Genomic DNA, 16460 nt, shown 5'->3' with positions numbered 1-16460 from the left:
TATGATCCATTTTTTCCTGCTAGCAGAATAGGCAGGACAGAACAAAGTCACATGGATTAAAGATTCATTTGGATCATTGCAACCTGGACAAGGGCGAGCTAAACCCAATTTCCATTTATCAGAATAGGAATAAAGGGGTAATGTACCATATCTGAACTGTAAGAACAATTTTTTTGCTAAGACAGGTTCTATAGCGTCTAATTCTTTCTCAAAGCTATAGACATTCTTGAAATCCAAAAAACTGTCAGTGAGGCTAGAGGGCCTGGCTGATCGAAGGACCTCTTCAAGGTTGTGATATTTTATAGACTCAGCCAGGGTTCTCTTTGAGATAGATTTGCATGTGTCCTCCGGGTTGGACCAGAGATTCTCCATGCCAATCTTGGACGCCTGCCCCCTTATAAAAGATAACCACTTTATCCTCCCTACACCCGGGCGAGCCATCACAATCTTTAATTCTTCTCTATAGCACTCGAGCTCTGGGACACTCCACAATCTACGCCAATAGAGGAGCGGGCGTGAGGCAATTACTTCTGCCATTGGCCTCAGATTTATATCCAGCCTTAGTGGAATTAGGGGGATGTTAGTAGGTAAGGAGAGAAGCTGTCTAATAAATTTATTCTCTGTTATACTAATCTCATTCGCTGGACAATGGCCCCAGAGTTCTGCCCCGTAAAGGGTGGAAGATCTGGTTTGTACCTTGTATATTTCCAGCGGTACACTGACTAGCTTGTGAACACAGGATTTCTGTACTTTAAGAATACCCCCCATAGACTGGGAAAGGGTTAAATTAGCCTTAGTCATTTGGGTTTCCCAACTCATTCTATCATTTAAGGTCAGGCCTAGATAAGTAAAATTATTTACCCTTTCCAGGGCTCGTCCATCCATAGTTGGACAAGGGCAATTAGTTGCAGTGCCATTAAACACCATGTACTTTGTTTTGTCTATATTAATTACCAGGTTCCTGTCCCTACAGAATTTGGTAAATTGGTCTAACACCCGCTGCATCCCCATAGATGTTTTTGAGAGCAGCAGCGTGTCATCCGCAAACATGAGTGCAGGAAATTTACCACCAGCTAGGTTAGGAGCGTCGCTGTTTTGTACACTAGTTAAGTCATCGACGAGGCCATTTAAAAAAAGGGAAAATAGCGAGGGGCCAGTACGCATCCCTGCCTAACTCCCTTCTCAATGGGAAAATCTCTTGTTAGCTGGCCGTTTTTGCCATAGCGAACCTTTGCATAGGTTCCTTCGTGGAGTCTTTTGAATTGGAGACATAAGTAGGGTGGTATCCCCATTGTTGTTAATATGCTCCAAAGTTGGTTTCTGTCCACCATGTCAAATGCGGATTTTAGGTCCACAAATGTCAGGTAGAGGCTCCCCCCATCCATCACCACGTGCTTCCAGTAAAGAACCTGGAGCCGTAATAATTGGTCAATGGTCGATGTTTTAGCACGGAACCCTGCTTGCAAGTGGGAGAGGATGTTATTCTCGCTAATCCAATCTTGCAAGCGTTGCAAAAGCAGTTTGGCGTAGATTTTTTGGGTAACGTCAATTAGACTAATTGGTCTATAGTTTGACGGGCCAGCGGAGATCCCTTTTTATAAATCGGAATAATTTCGGCCCCCAGCCATGTGCTTGGAGGCTCTTGACCGTCAAGAATGGCATTAAATATGACGGTCAAGTAGGGGACCCAGATCTTCGGCTCATCTCTAAAAAGATCACCAGGGATCTTGTCCAACCCAGGGGCCTTATTACATTTTAATCCTTGGACTGCAAGAGTAACTTCCGACATAGTAAAGGGAGGGGAGGGGCATTCTAGGCCTGATCTCAAAGGCGTTATAAGTAACGCATTATAGGGGGAAGGGGTATTAGAATAGAGATCACCAAAGTAAGCACACCAGGCTTCCTCTGCAATATTGGGATCAATCTTTACCTTCCCTTCTGGCTTCCCAGTATGGACCAAGTTCCAAAAAGTTCGGGCGTCTTTCGCTATTAGTGCTTGTTTAATGGCCTTCCATTTCTCTGTTTCCCATTCAGATTTTGCATGAGAAAGGAGGTTCTTATAAAAGTTCCTTGCAGCCATAATGTTAGCCCTATGGCCTGATTTAATGGCAGAAATTAAGGTGGTCTTCGCCTTCCTACAGGACTGGTTGTACCAGGGATTTGTGGCACATGCCTGTCGATTGTTATGTTTTACCGGTTTAGAGAAGCTAGCTGCTGAGGTCAACATTAATTCTTTGTGTATAGCTAAACATTTAACATCATTATCAGGATTAAAGGCGTTTTCATGCAATATATTTAGACGTTCAAGCTGGGGAATGACACTTTTATACAGTGATGCCAGGTTGTCTGGCGACGACTTGATAGTAGACCATCGAATTTTTTTACCACCCTGTGTGATCCTAATCGCACTGGAGACCAAGTCGACCTCTTGATGCTCCCCGTCGTGATTTGGCACATCCAGTTCTGCTACCAAGGGGTTGTGGTCACTTTCCACGCGATCAGCTACGTGGAAACATCGAATCAGGTGCCATACAGACATACTAACCAACAGATAATCTATTGTTGACGAATGGCCAATTCCATTATAAGTACTCTTCCCTGGGCTATCCCCCGGAAAGCGGCCGTTGCAGGCTCTAAGTGAGAATGTATATGTCAGTGTGGTGAGCTGCATGGCCATGGGAGTCCAGTTTTTAACTGGGTAGGTATTTGGGGGTGGAATCCGGCAGGCGTCATCCTCATCTGATGTTAACTGTGAGACACCCCCGAGTGGTTCATAATGACAATTAAAGTCCCCCCCTATTATCACCTTGGTATCAATTGAGAAGCTGTTTAATAGGGCAGTTAGGGACTCTAGGGTATGAGAAACCGTACCACCCAAAACCGGACGTAGGTAGATATTGATAATTGCTATTTTGGGTGTGTTTCTGCGGGTTAGGAGAATACACAAAATATCACAAGAATTGGTGTTAATTCTTTTGACCGAAAACCCAAGGTGGACAGCCACCCATATGATCAATCCACCAGATGGTCTGTCCCTAAGACCTTTAGTTGCAGGCTTGGCATAAGTTACAAAACCCAATCTATGCTGAATAGTCCTGGCCCATGTCTCTTGGAATATACAGATACCATGGTTATCCACATAGTCACACCACTCCATGTTCTCTAACTTTACCACCAAACCCGCCACATTCCATGATAGCAGCAATAAATTCTTATTATTGGAACACAGTTGATCAGCTGGGTTGTCTGGAAGTATAACAATTTCCACATTAGGATCACCCACTTCGGGACTCGTCTGTTTCTTCGGGATCTCATGGTTAGTTACAATGCAGTTGTCATCATCTGTGCTAGAGGGGGAACTACCACGTTGGGAGAATGTAAATGTGTAGCTTGTCCCACTCTGAGTGTTCTCCTCTAATAGACACCCACCACCAACACCAAAGTCTTTGACAGGGGGGGCAGCCTTAGCTAGAAGTCAATCGCAGCCATCAAGACCAGATATGGCTCCATATCTATTCGAGGTTTCCAGTGGAGTAAAAGGAATCAAATGGTCCATATTTCTATTCCACTGGAAAAACTCTTGCCCCGCATGGGGATGGCTACGTCCGTTAGCATGGACTATGTTCCACGCTAAATTGTTCCTGGGAGGGGGAGGCCTCTGCAAGTGGCGCATGTAGTTGTTATTTGGGGGCAAATGAGTGTTCCTAATGCCATTGGGGTCAGGAGCCCCCCCCCGGAAAAAAAAAAGAGCAGGAGGCACGTACGACCTTGGGTAAAAGTAAGTTAGGTCGTGTGGGACAATAGCGGTATTCAAATTCATAGGGGGGCCTGTTAATATAGCCCCAACAGCTACTGGGTTCCTAAATATAATTTAATTGATCATTACTTATGTACATTGTGTAAAAAAAAGATTTACGTTAGGCTTTAGGTGCGGGTTGTTGTGTTTACAGGGGATAGGATGGGAAGTTAATTAAGTATTAATTAACTACTAATTATTTATTTAATTATGTAAATTGTGTAATCATTATTTTTGAAGGTTATGTTTTAGGTGCAGGTTGTTGGCTTTATGGAGGTATAGAGTAGGAAGTTAAGTTATAATTGATTATTGTTTAATACATATGAATGAATTATCAATACTTATGTAAATTGTGTAGTTATTTTATTAAGTTATGTTTATGTGTGGGCTGTTGGGTTTGAAGTTCAGTTGCAGGAGATCCCTCAGGGGGACCAGCTTCCAAGGTGGCCAGGTAACCCAGTTGGAGGTCAGTATTAATGAATGAACAATGCCTCTCTTTTGAGATAGCCCAAACTGATGATGGCCTATGGGCCCACCCGGACAATGCCTCTGGAGAGATCAGAGTCCCAGACGCTTTTGCGTCTTCAGCTTTGTCTAGAATATGGGACAATGGGCCAGAGATATCTGATGGCTTCTCCTGATAATCCCATTAGGATTTATCTATGCTCTTTTTGTAGTAGCATATGCATTGTTTGCAGAAAGGTGGCCATGCACTCATCTATGTCAGGTGTCAGTGCCACTTTGTTGCCTAGAGACGGGTGAGGACACTCCGCCCGAAGGCCGTTGCTGACCTCTTTATCAAGTGGCTACCGCAGCCTCCCCACAACTTAGCTTGTAACTTTATCTGCTGGGACCTATTCCGCTGAGCAGGGGTGAAAAGTTGTTCAGGGTCCAGCATGTCAGAAGTCTTCTGAGGGGGTCACCTGTGGGCGTGTCACCACTAGGTTGACTGGCTGAGGGGCGCCATGGATGGGACCCCAAATTGTACTCTGCATTAGAACCAGAGGGAGAGTCAGTCCCTGGAGGGGGGCTAGGTGGTTGAGAAAAGGGGGCTACATCAGTGGATTGCAGCCCAAAGGCCTAGGCACAAGAAGGTCTGGTGCCAAGGGCTGAGGCTGGTCTAAGAAGTCCTGCCTCAACCTATCGAAAGCGTTCAAATTGATGCCACCGTTGGGATCCCTTTTGTATTTGGAGGGCGGCCCAGGCTGGTCAGGTACTCCGGGAGGTAGCGAGAGCATGAGCCAGAGGATATATTCCCTCCCAATGAGGGGTTTAAACCAGTACTCTGCAATATTTTCTGCTCCAAGGGCACTACCACTTGTTGAACTGCTTTTAAGATAGAAGCATCCATAACTTCTCAAAAATGGTCGTCAATTGGGCGATAGGTCATACTGTTCTCCATATAGGTCTCTTCAATATCACTCATACTGACTGTGACTGATAGGGATTACCCAATCTAGGTTTGTAGGGCTCTGGGGTCACCATGCAATTTAGAGGGCATTATTACAAAGGTGGGGATTTACCAACCAAATATTAGTAGCCCAGGGGGCCACTAATAGGGCACACCCCTGCAGGACACCACTCTCTTCCACGTGCTGCCAGGGTTTACAGTTACTCTTGGGCCGATGTTTCATGTTTTATTACACTAATCTTTCAATCGCGCTACGTGCTAAGGATTAACACAGACCTCGAGTAGGGGCGTAATGCTTCAGTCATGTCAGGCAAAGGTCCAATTATATGGAGCTCCCAGCTGACCAGGCAGAAATTGCCAGATCGCCTCAGGCAAATTTGCATGCCAGCTCAGAGAAAAAACACACTGAGTTTGTTGACCACATGGTGCCCTCTAATGATTGGAGGACCATACCGCGAGGTCCCAAGCACTCTAGGAGAAAAAAGGCCGCCGAGGAGCGACAAGCGTTCCTGCTGCTGCACCTGCAATAAAAACACAGCGCAATACAAGAAATCGCCAAAATACAATGATTAGCAATACCAAAAATAATAGAGAAGTGGCCTAGTGGCCTAGAGGCACTTGTCTTGGATGCTGGAGCAGCAAAGAAAGAGGAGGTAGCAACAGGGATGAGGGACTTTCAAGCTGTCCCTGACTGTATTCCGTAGACATTGTTTTACTGTTGACTTTTTCCAGGGTTTAGGGGAAATGAAGTTTTTTATTATCTGTTAGCATGGCTGCTGTAATAAAAGAAGGCAACCTTTTTGAACACAAACAACAATTTTGGAGACATGACAAATTTACAAATTGTAAGTCGAGGTATGTTATATACGGCATTACATGTCCATGTAAAAAATTGTACATTGGAAAAACGAGCCAAGAGGTGAGGTGCCGCATCACTCAACATAAATCACGGATTAAAAAGAATGTGTTGACTGCGCCATTGGTCAACCATTGGACTAAACATGGCCATTCTTTAGATGATTTAAAATGGACAGTGATTGCTAAAATTGATAAAGAATCTAGAGGCGGTGATATTGAAGAAAAGCTATCACGACAGGAAGCTCTACTAATTGTGAAATTTAATACGGCCACAGATGGTTTAAATGAACTTTCAGAGATTTATCATTTGTAAATATTGAAGACGCTATTCCAAGCAACAATGTACACACCACGTGCCCCACGCACGACTTGTCCCCCCCGTGCCAGACCCAGAGGTCGGGTGCACGAAGTTCGATTCAGTTTGATTCAAGTTCACCCTGCGTTCGTTCTAGGACTTTGCGCATCACGTTTCCTTGACAACTGGCAATGGAAACTACAACCCCCAGAATCCTAACAACCAGGAAGCGAGTCTGAAGTAACAGTCGCGAGAGGAACGAGAACAGCTCAGTCGTTGAGATTGCCGGCATAGTATGACGGACGCCGAGTAGTGTGGACCCCAGATGACTCCAATGCAAGTCAGCCCTTAAGGTAAATGTGAGCACTATTAGATAAAACGGACCAAATAGGAAGCAAAAACGGAGCGACCAGCAAATGAGAACTCAGGTCTGAAATAAGCCTCTCCCTTATTCCGTTTCAGTGATTGCAAGCACCAAGCAGGCTTACCAGACCGGGACCAAAGTCCGGCTGCCACACTCGCCATAACTAAGTAAGTGTTCATTAACACTGTTCCTCCTTTAAACAACGCAAGAGCCACCTGTTCAACCTCAGGATGCTCATAAAACGCTCTCTTGTTACAGATTCCCCACTCCACCACCCCCGCCAAGCCACAATATGGGTTAACATATGTGAGTATTGCACGTATGAGTCTGTTACCTTTTGAAGAATTTGGTAATCCTTGTTGAATAGAATTTAAAAGTAGCTTCGTTTTCATTACAGTTACATCAGAAGAAAATCGAGCACTTAAGAGGTAGGATTAGTTTCTCCTCCCCTTCCCACTGTAGTGCCAGAGGCATGGCTTTCCATAGGTTGATTTGTCCTTTGTCCTTTATTCACAGGCTCCTGGTCCTGACGAGATTTCCCCACACCAAGGGGTTATCGAAGGGGGCGTGGCTAAGCACGCAATGGCGGAGGACGTGCTCGGGTAGAGCTCTGTGAAAAGCTCCCCTTCCCCGAGCCAATTATCCGCCGATTTGCATCGAGGCCGCCAGAAATTGCAGGCGGACACCCGCGGAGACCATCACGACGGACTGGCCGACTTTTGTCCCGAGGCTCCGCCGGGCCGGACCCCGGCCTGCCCTACGGCTCTCCAGCGGACTTGGAGGCCACCTTGCCAGCAGTGCAGCCAGGAGAGACCCCGGCCTCGGCCCAGCGTGAAGGCCCCGGCCTGCACTCCTCGAGGGCCGCCGGCGGACCCCCGGCACACCGGCAGCGACCACCCTCGTCACCACTGCCCCGGCCGGCAAACCACGGCAGCCCAGCATCCGCGCTGCAGCGCAGCTTGACCCGGTGAGGAGGGGGGAGTCGGGAGGCCCCCGGGACGCCGCACGCCGCCAGGCGCTGCCCGGAGAGACACAGGCTCACGGACTGCCAAGGAGGGACCGGGGCGGAGAGGCCGCCCACAATCTGCCACCGCACCCGGCCCGTACACCCTGGGGGCCGCCAGCAACCCACCACCGCCCAGACGAAGCCCCAACACCCAACGCCCCAGCCACGAGCCCGGTAACGCTGCCTCCGGAGCGCCGGAGAGGGCTGTGCAGCGAGTATTGTGAGTCACGCGGAGGGGCTGGGGCCACACTCATCACGCCGCCACGGATCGGTGGCGGGCGGCACAGTGGACACCCCCCCCCCCGCAGTGGAGGCACACGCAGGGACATTCGCAGACTCCCCCCCCCCCCCCCCCTCTGCACAGGCACACGTGCGGGGAGGAAGGAGGGACCGGCCTCACGCGAGACGCCCGGACCCTTGAGACACCCGCTACACCGGGGCCTGCGTGGCGGAGCGGGGCCACGGAGGAGCGAAGACCTGCCGCAGTCGGGAGTGGACCCCAGACCAACGTACCACCAACCCGGGCCGGGGTGACCCCAGAGGTGCCACCAGAGAAGCGGGGACAATCAATCTACTGGTCGTCCACCACGGCACATGTCAGGAGGGGTGCGGACCCGCACCGGGACTGGTGGGGCCCTGCAGAAGGGGAAAACGAGCAAACAGCTCAACAAAATGGCTGCCGAGCAGCTGGCCACGAGGCTGGACAGCGTCCTGGCGGCCGTCGAACGGATGGAACAATCGCTCCAGCAGACCAGGACCTCCCTAGAGACCAAGATAGACGGCGTGGCCGTGGACCTAACCCTCCTGAGAGACGACCACAGGAAGCTGTCCGACCGAACCAAGGTCCTGGAAGGCGCAGTGAAGGAGATAGAGCCCAAAGTCACCCAAACGGACAGGCACGTGCAGGACCTCCTGAACAGAGTAGAGTTCCTGGAAGACAGGGCCGAAGATGCGGAAGGGAGGGCGAGACGCAACAACATCAGGCTAGTGGGTGTCCCGGAAAAATGGGAAGGGAACCACCCGGCACAACATGTGGAAGACTGGCTGCGGACCCTGTTGCCTGAAGGCACGCTCTCGCCCCACTTTGTCGTGGAACGAGCACACCGGGTGCCGACCAGACCCTACACGACCGGCGCCAACCCAAGGCCACTGCTCTTCAGGATACTGAATTACAGGGACCGCGACACAGTGCTACGGGAAGCCAGGAAGATGGGTGAAATCCGCATCGACAATGCGACGATCATGTTTTTCCCCGACTACACCATCCAGGTGCAACGCCAGAGACATGACTTCCTGGAAGTTAAGAGGAGGTTGCGCACTGCAGGCCTCAAATACTCCCTGCTCTTCCCCGCAAAGCTGAGAGTGGTGGCAGGGGACAACACGTACTTCTTCGGGACCCCCGGGGAAGTCAGCGAGTGGCTTGACGGAGGCACGGACGCGGCGCCCAAGAACCATCGTGGGGGCGAGACAAGGCCCAAACGACGCGGCCCACGACACCGCCGGAGGCACGGCACGCAACAGTCCCAGCGGGCAGAGGGAGGGTCGCGACACTCTCCCCCGTTGGATCAGATGCTCCAGGAACAACGCGACGCGCTGCGGAAAGTTTCCCAACTCAGCAACCCACCCTCCCAGGAATCGCAACCCGAGGACGGCCAACAGACGGCGCCCAGTGACGACGACGAAGCCATCTACGGGATCCCGAACTCTCAGATCTCCGTGGAACTGCCGGTGGTCACACCGCAAACCTCAGACCTGGTCCACTAACTCCACAGAACGGTCTGGAACGTGACCGTCCAGGCGAGGGGGATGCGACAATGGCCGACGGGATGCTGAGGCGCGGCCAGCGCCAGGTGCAGCCGGGAGTGAGCTCCGCCCCCCCCCCTGCCTGCCGGATGGACAGCAGACCACGGACACAGTGAGTACTGCCCAAGTGGCGTTGGAGGCTGAGGGGACTGGTGATGGTGGGGTTGCCCCTTGACCCATGCTCATCCTTGACCACCTGCAGATGCGGCCTGGGGGGGGGGTACCCTCCCTGACTGGGGCCGAGAGCTCGAGCAGGACTGCGACCCTTCGCCCCAAAAGGACGGGGTCCACACAGGCGGGCCCCCATGGGACCAGAGCTACGTAGCGTGTCAGTGAACAGCCGGTGGCCAGCGAATGGCCTGCACCCTGAGGCTCGGGGTTGGAACTGGAACCCCTTTAACTGACTTAACTTCCTCTTAGCCTCGATCGTGCTTATGCGCACTGCCCCTTAGACTGGAACTGTTGTCCCTCTCACTTGAGATTATGGACGGTGGCTCGTTTCGCCACTGCCCCTTTGGTATTTCAGTGGGTCTCACCCACAGTTGGTTAATGTTGGTTATTGTTTATTCCCCGCCTAATGTTTACCTGAACAATGCAAAGTGTACTACGGGGAGTGGGGATGGGGGTGCTGAGTGTGGAGATGGGAGGGCCCCTGGTGGAGCGGCTGTTTGTGCGAGAGAAGGGGAGGAGTACACACCGCTAGTATGACCTCGGTTAAGATATGCACCTGGAATATTAGGGGAATGCACACACCCGCGCGCAGATACCAGATATTTTCCTATCTGAAAAGACAGCAGGTACAAATCGCGCTCCTGCAGGAGACGCACCTATGTGGGGCGGAGGTGGCTGCACTGCGGCGCAGGTGGAGGGGTCAGCTGTACGCCACAGAATACTCCTCGTTTGCCCGAGGGGCACTACTGTGGGTCAGGCCGGGCACTCCCTTCACAATGTCTGAAGTGATCACGGACCAGGAGGGGAGGTACGTACTGGTGAAGGGCCGGATGGACGGGCAGCCAGTAGTCCTGGCGTCCATTTACTCTCCAAACACAGACCAGGGAAGCTTCCTGACACATCTTTCGGAAAGATTGGCACCCTGGCACGGAGTCCCCTGGGTACTGGGAGGTGACTACAACACAGTGCTAGACCCTGTACTGGACCGCTCGACCCCACCCAGGCCAGATGCTGCATCTTTAGGGGCTGCAAAGGCGTTCACAAGGTGGGCGACACAGTGGGACCTCAGGGATGCATGGCGCGCGCACAACCCAGACACCAGGATATACTCATATTACTCGGGGGCACACTCGCTACATGTCCGCCTGGACAGATTCATGGTGACAACGGAAATGCTGCCGCACATTACGGAGTCGCAATACCTCGGCCGGACACATTCAGATCACAACCCACACACGATGGCAATAGCATGGGAGCGCCCACACCCGCCCATACCCACGTGGCGGCTACAGCCTGCCCTGCTGCTCGACGCACCCTTCAGAGACGCCCTGCAGGCCCGAGTGGCACAGTACTTCACCGACAACTCGGGCACGGCGTCCTCCCCAAGCGTGGAGTGGGACGCATTCAAAGTGGTGATAAGGGGCCACTGCCTGGGCACACAAGGGAGCATACAAAAACAGTTAGAGGCGGACCTACGCAGGGTGGAGGCGGACCTGCTCCGCTGGGAAAGGGAGGCGGTGATCGGCGCGGATGACCGGCTGAGGGAGGCCCGAGAGGAACACACTGCGCTACTAGAGAGACTGAAACACGTCAACTTCGCGGCCCACTCGGCGCGGGTCCACCAACATGGCGACAAGCCGGGGAGATTGCTGGCTTGGCTGGTCAAACAGGAATCCCGCACGGAACCAGTATCCGCTATTCGGACAACTGGAGGGGAGATCGTATACACACAAAGTAAGATACACCAGGCATTCGTGGGGCACTACCAGGCCCTATACAAGTCACAGCTGAGGGTCTCAACGGCCACCATTGAAGGTTTCCTTGCGGACATCCAACTGCCCTCCCTGGCGAACGCGCAGCAGGAAGACTTGGGGGGTCCATTCACCCAAGAGGAATTGCGAGAAGCCATCTTCGCAATGTCCAACGGCAAGTCTCCCGGCCCTGATGGCCTGCCTGCCGAGTTCTTCAAGGCCTGCTCGGACGTACTGGTCCCGGAGATGCTCAAACTATATACACATGCGATTGAGGACTCGGCGCTCCCGCACTCCCTAAACGAGGCGAACCTGGTTTCGCTGTTGAAGCCAGATAAGGATGGCACGTGCATGGGGTCCTACAGGCCTCTAGCCATGTTGAATACAGACTACAAAGTGTTCACCTCCCTGCTGGCCCGCCGCCTGACCCTGGAGGTCCCGGCACTGGTACATACAGACCAGAACGGGTTCATGCCGACGAGGAGCACTTCCCGTAACCTGAGACGTCTTTTCCGAGTCCAGGAGGCGGCCGCAATACACTGGCCGAGGTCGGGCTGCCTCGTCCTGGACCTGGAGAAGGCCTTCGACTCGGTGGAGTGGCCGTACTTGGGAGCGGTGCTAGACAAACTAGAAGTCGGGGATGCCTTCATGGACATGGTCGGGCTACTATACCAACGACCTAGCGTCCGAGTACGGACGGGCAGGCTGCTGTCGGAGACGGTGCGGGTGCGCAGAGGCACCAGACAAGGCTGTCCTCTGTCGCCCCTTCTCTTCTCCCTGGCAATGGAACCCCTGGCGGCTCTACTGAGGGACAAGGGAGTGGAATGGGGGATCCCGCTGGCTGACGGGGTGCACACGGTCTCGCTATACGCGGATGACCTATTACTGTATGTGCGTGACCTCACGTCGGTGCCAGCGACACTGTCGGACATATTCCAGACCTTTGCAGAGGTGTCAGGCCTCAGAGTCAATTGGACCAAGTCCGGAGTATACGCCTTCAGCCCGGACCTGGAGGAATGCGAGGTGCACCTTGGTGGCGCCCGGCTTACCTGGTACCCGACTACGTTCAAGTACCTCGGGTTGCACATTTACCGAGACCCGCAGAATATACTGGAAGGCAACCTGGTGCGTGCCGTGTCCTCGCTGAGGGCCCAGATGAACTTCTGGAAGACCTTGCCATTGAATGTACCTAGCCGGATCGCTCTGTCCAAAATGATCGCGCTACCGAGATTACTCTACCACTTTGCAAACATCCCACTGTATGTCCCCACAAGGATCTTCCGCGACCTGGAGGTGATGCTCCGAGGCCTGATCTGGAACACGGGGCGCCCGCGAGTAGCCCTGGCGAAGCTGTACTCACCGACGGCAGAGGGGGGGCTGGCAGTCCCCAATATGGAGTTGTATTACCTGGCAGCACAGCTGCAATGGGTCACATACTGGCTTAGCGACTCCCACCTCGACGACACCGCCAACGCAGGCTACCAATGGACACACCCGCAGGTGTGTGCCCTGTTTCACCCACTGACCACAGGTCCCCGACCCCTGCCCCTGCACATGGCCGTAGCCCGCAAATGTTTCCTTCGCTGCCTAAAGCTGACAAGGAACGTCAAACCGTATGCTCCAGCCCTCCCCCTGCTGGGCACCCCCCGGAGGAATGGGATGGTGTCGCCACGCAGCATGGAAACCTGGGTCGCAGCCGGAGTGGAGACTATGGGAGACCTCTACACGGATGGGGGCCTACTTCCTTTTACGGAACTATCGGAGGGCACTGGCCTGCCGCCAGGCCAATTCCTGCTCCACGCGTCAGTGGTGAGGGCCTACACGGAGTCCTGGGGGGACATCCAGGAGGAGCCTCCGCTCCATCACTTGATCCAGTACCTACACGTTATGGGCAGAGGATCACACATTACACACTGGCTGGCGCAGGCGCTCCTCATACACACTCAGCGGTCCACACAACCAATTAGAGACAAGTGGGCGGCCCACCGGGGGAGGGATTGGACAGACAAAGAATGGAAGCTAGTCCTAGCCAGCCCTGTGAACATCCCACGTAACTCCCGATTCCGCACTATACAACTGTATATACTGCATCAGGCATACCTGTCGCCAGACAGAATAAATAAGTACTTCACGACAGACACAGCGGCCTGCCCCAGGTGCGACCTGCTAGACGCCGACGTCCTGCATATGCTTTGGAGCTGCCCGGCTCTGTCCACATACTGGGGGGAGGTGACATCGCTCCTGACGCACAGCACAGGCCCGGGGCTACCTAACACGTGGGAGGCATGCGTTCTTGGGCTATACAAGAGGACTAAACAAAATAGAACACTGGCTCGGTTCTGGGACCTAGGCCTCATCACGGCCAAGCGCCTACTCACCAGGCACTGGAAAAGCAGAGATCCACCGACTCCCGCACACTGGTACACATCCTTTCTCAACTGGGCCAGAGCAGAGGGCACGGCACTGCGAGGTGAGGAGATTGCGGGGTTGAGGCAATTCCCGATCGCACACGTCTGGGATGATATCCTGGGGTCCCTGCGGGGGGAGGGCGAGGCCAGAGGACTCACGCAGAGACAGCTGGGAAGGGCAGGAGCCCCGCGAGCGGCGACACCATAGACGGGGCCACACGCCGCGATGACCCCCGCCACCCCAACTGAGTGCGCGGCACTGACCCCCCCCAACACACATGCCACGACCAGCAACCGGCCGCGCACACGAGGGCCCTCCACCACATAATAGATCGAACACTGCTCTTAGCAACTCTGCATTGACCCAGTCCCCTAGAGTACACTTTCCCCCCCTTCCCCCCCCATGTCCGACCCCCCCCACGCAACCCCAAGTTAAGAGTTTCACACTCCTGTCCATGCCAGCCGCGTGAATACCCACCTCCACACAGCGGCGGTCAAGTACCACTGCCTGGACACTCGGCAGGGAACACGGGAGCGGGTGACACCCACCGACGGTACAACAGGGGCGACGCATACGTCTGCCACACGCGCCGCACACTGACTTGACAGATGGGGGGTCACCACCGCTCACCGAACCCGTTCTGCACCAGCTCTGCAGCTACATACATAAGCGAGCCACTGACCCCACATTTCATTGATGCGCCACCGGCGCATACCTAACACGTCGATGGGACGTTGGTGCCGTGCGCACCGATGGTACGTGGCGCGGCACTGGCATCACAGACACGCTGGGAAATACTGATATGGTCATCCCTGTTTTATGTTGAAAAAGTTACTGGTTGAATTATAGAAAAATGTAAAAATGAGACGTCAATTTTAGAACTGACTGTGTGCGTAATGTGAAGAGTATACATATTCCACCAGTGAAGAGGCACGCCGGACCACGAGCGAGAAGATGCATAATGCCCTCCCCTGTAACACTATGTCCCTACCATACACAGATTTCTTGCAGCCGGCCCGCAGGGTTGTAGGCTCAGCTATATGTACTGCACCTTTTTTTTTCTCACAATAATAAACGTCTTCAAAAAAAAAAAAAAAAAAAAAAAAAAAAAAAAAAAAAAAACCAAGGGGTTATCGAAACGCGTAGACCCACCCATTCAGCATTAGGAATACCTATTTGATCATTGAAATACTGAAAAATTTCATTTGCTTTCCAATGCTTTGTTCTTTGAAATCAAGAAATTGTAAATAATTTTGTATAGTTCCAAAAACTTCTTATGTGTATATATATTAATGTTTTGTCGTGTATGAATGCTTTTATGAAAGTTGGCTGATTGTGAAAATTGTCTATATTGATGTTATGTGGAGTTCAAACAATTTGTATGTTTAAAAATGGAAAATTGTTCATGTATATGGTTCTGTTTGATGCAAAATAATTAAATAGTATTGGATTAATTCCGGAGAAATACTACTCCTGAGAGTTACTGTTTTGCTTCGGTAATTCGGGTGATCTTTGTCTGTTCCATTGTTGAAATAGCTAGGCAATATTGGTACTTGTGTTGGTTTATAGATATTGATTGTGAGGCTTGTCCTTATTGCCAGTGAGCCCAGACCCAGTTCTGGTAACTGTAATAAAAAGTGGAGAAAGTACAGCATAATCTTCGGCTCCGGTCCTGATATAGACTTTGAAGAATACGACAACCACAACATAGTGCCACCTACAATAAATCCAAAGACTATAGTGCTATGATCTGACAAATGAGAATTTAACTTAAAGTGGACATAACTCTTTAACAAACATGAAATAGCTCAATGCAAATTTTTGGGGGATATAAAAAAAAACTTAGTGGAATGATTAGAAGGAAAATTAACTGAGGTTTGTATATCCTTTAGGAATGCAAACCCGAATTTCTTTTGCATACATTTGTGAAAATGCTGCTAAGATAATCAAAGTGGTAGTATATGTAATGCATATATCTATTTTAAAAACGTTTGTAAAAGATATCACGATCTGTATTTGAGACATATAATTGCTCCAATAATAATTATTAATCTTTATGTAGTGCATCTGGGGTTCAACGGACCTTGCTGGATGCGCCTGTCAGAAATGTCCGGATTTTAACCTCTTTGTTTGCCTTTATGGTCCTCCGTAAGTACTGTGTTTTTTTTTACTTAAATCAATGTTTTCATATAATGTTGCCGCCTAGTGTTACAAGTTGTGCTGTTTACTATTACTGATGAAATAATGCTTGATTCATCAAGATATACTACTGTTGTGAACCTTTATAGCATGTCACCATTATGTTACATGTGCTGTTTTGCATGAAAATAGTGTCATGTCCACTACAACAACTTAACCACTACATTGCAAGGTATGCCTAGCTATGTATATGTGGCGTTACTTCATTTTGACATAGTACTAAGGTTGATGTAGTGAATGCAATATTATTGTAGATGGATATTACTGTTCTGGATGTATTGGCATCCGAATATATCGTGCGATGCCAATACAAGCTGTTATGAGTGTAAAATCCCATTCAAGGAATCAGGAATTGTTCAGTTTTGGCCTTTTACATAGGGTTTTACCATTGCGGAAG

The 16460-nt window shown here is 51.3% G+C and overlaps 1 protein-coding gene across 1 annotated transcript in view; it reads left to right on the top strand.

Moving 5' to 3' along the window:
- LOC147709484 (uncharacterized) overlaps positions 1-16460 on the top strand; it is a 189232-nt gene that overhangs the window by 133526 nt on the left and 39246 nt on the right. Inside the window, exon 7 of the mRNA XM_086926004.1 lies at positions 15927-16012. Within this exon, the coding sequence (XP_086782130.1) occupies positions 15927-16012 (86 nt within the window). The remainder of the gene's footprint in view (positions 1-15926; positions 16013-16460) is intronic.

The sequence above is a fragment of the Lissotriton vulgaris genome, chromosome 6, assembly GCF_964263255.1.
Source record: "Lissotriton vulgaris chromosome 6, aLisVul1.2, whole genome shotgun sequence".
NCBI lineage: Eukaryota > Metazoa > Chordata > Amphibia > Caudata > Salamandridae > Lissotriton > Lissotriton vulgaris.
The sequence above is the reverse complement of the archived record's forward strand: the minus strand, read 5'-3'. Positions and strand labels throughout refer to the sequence as shown.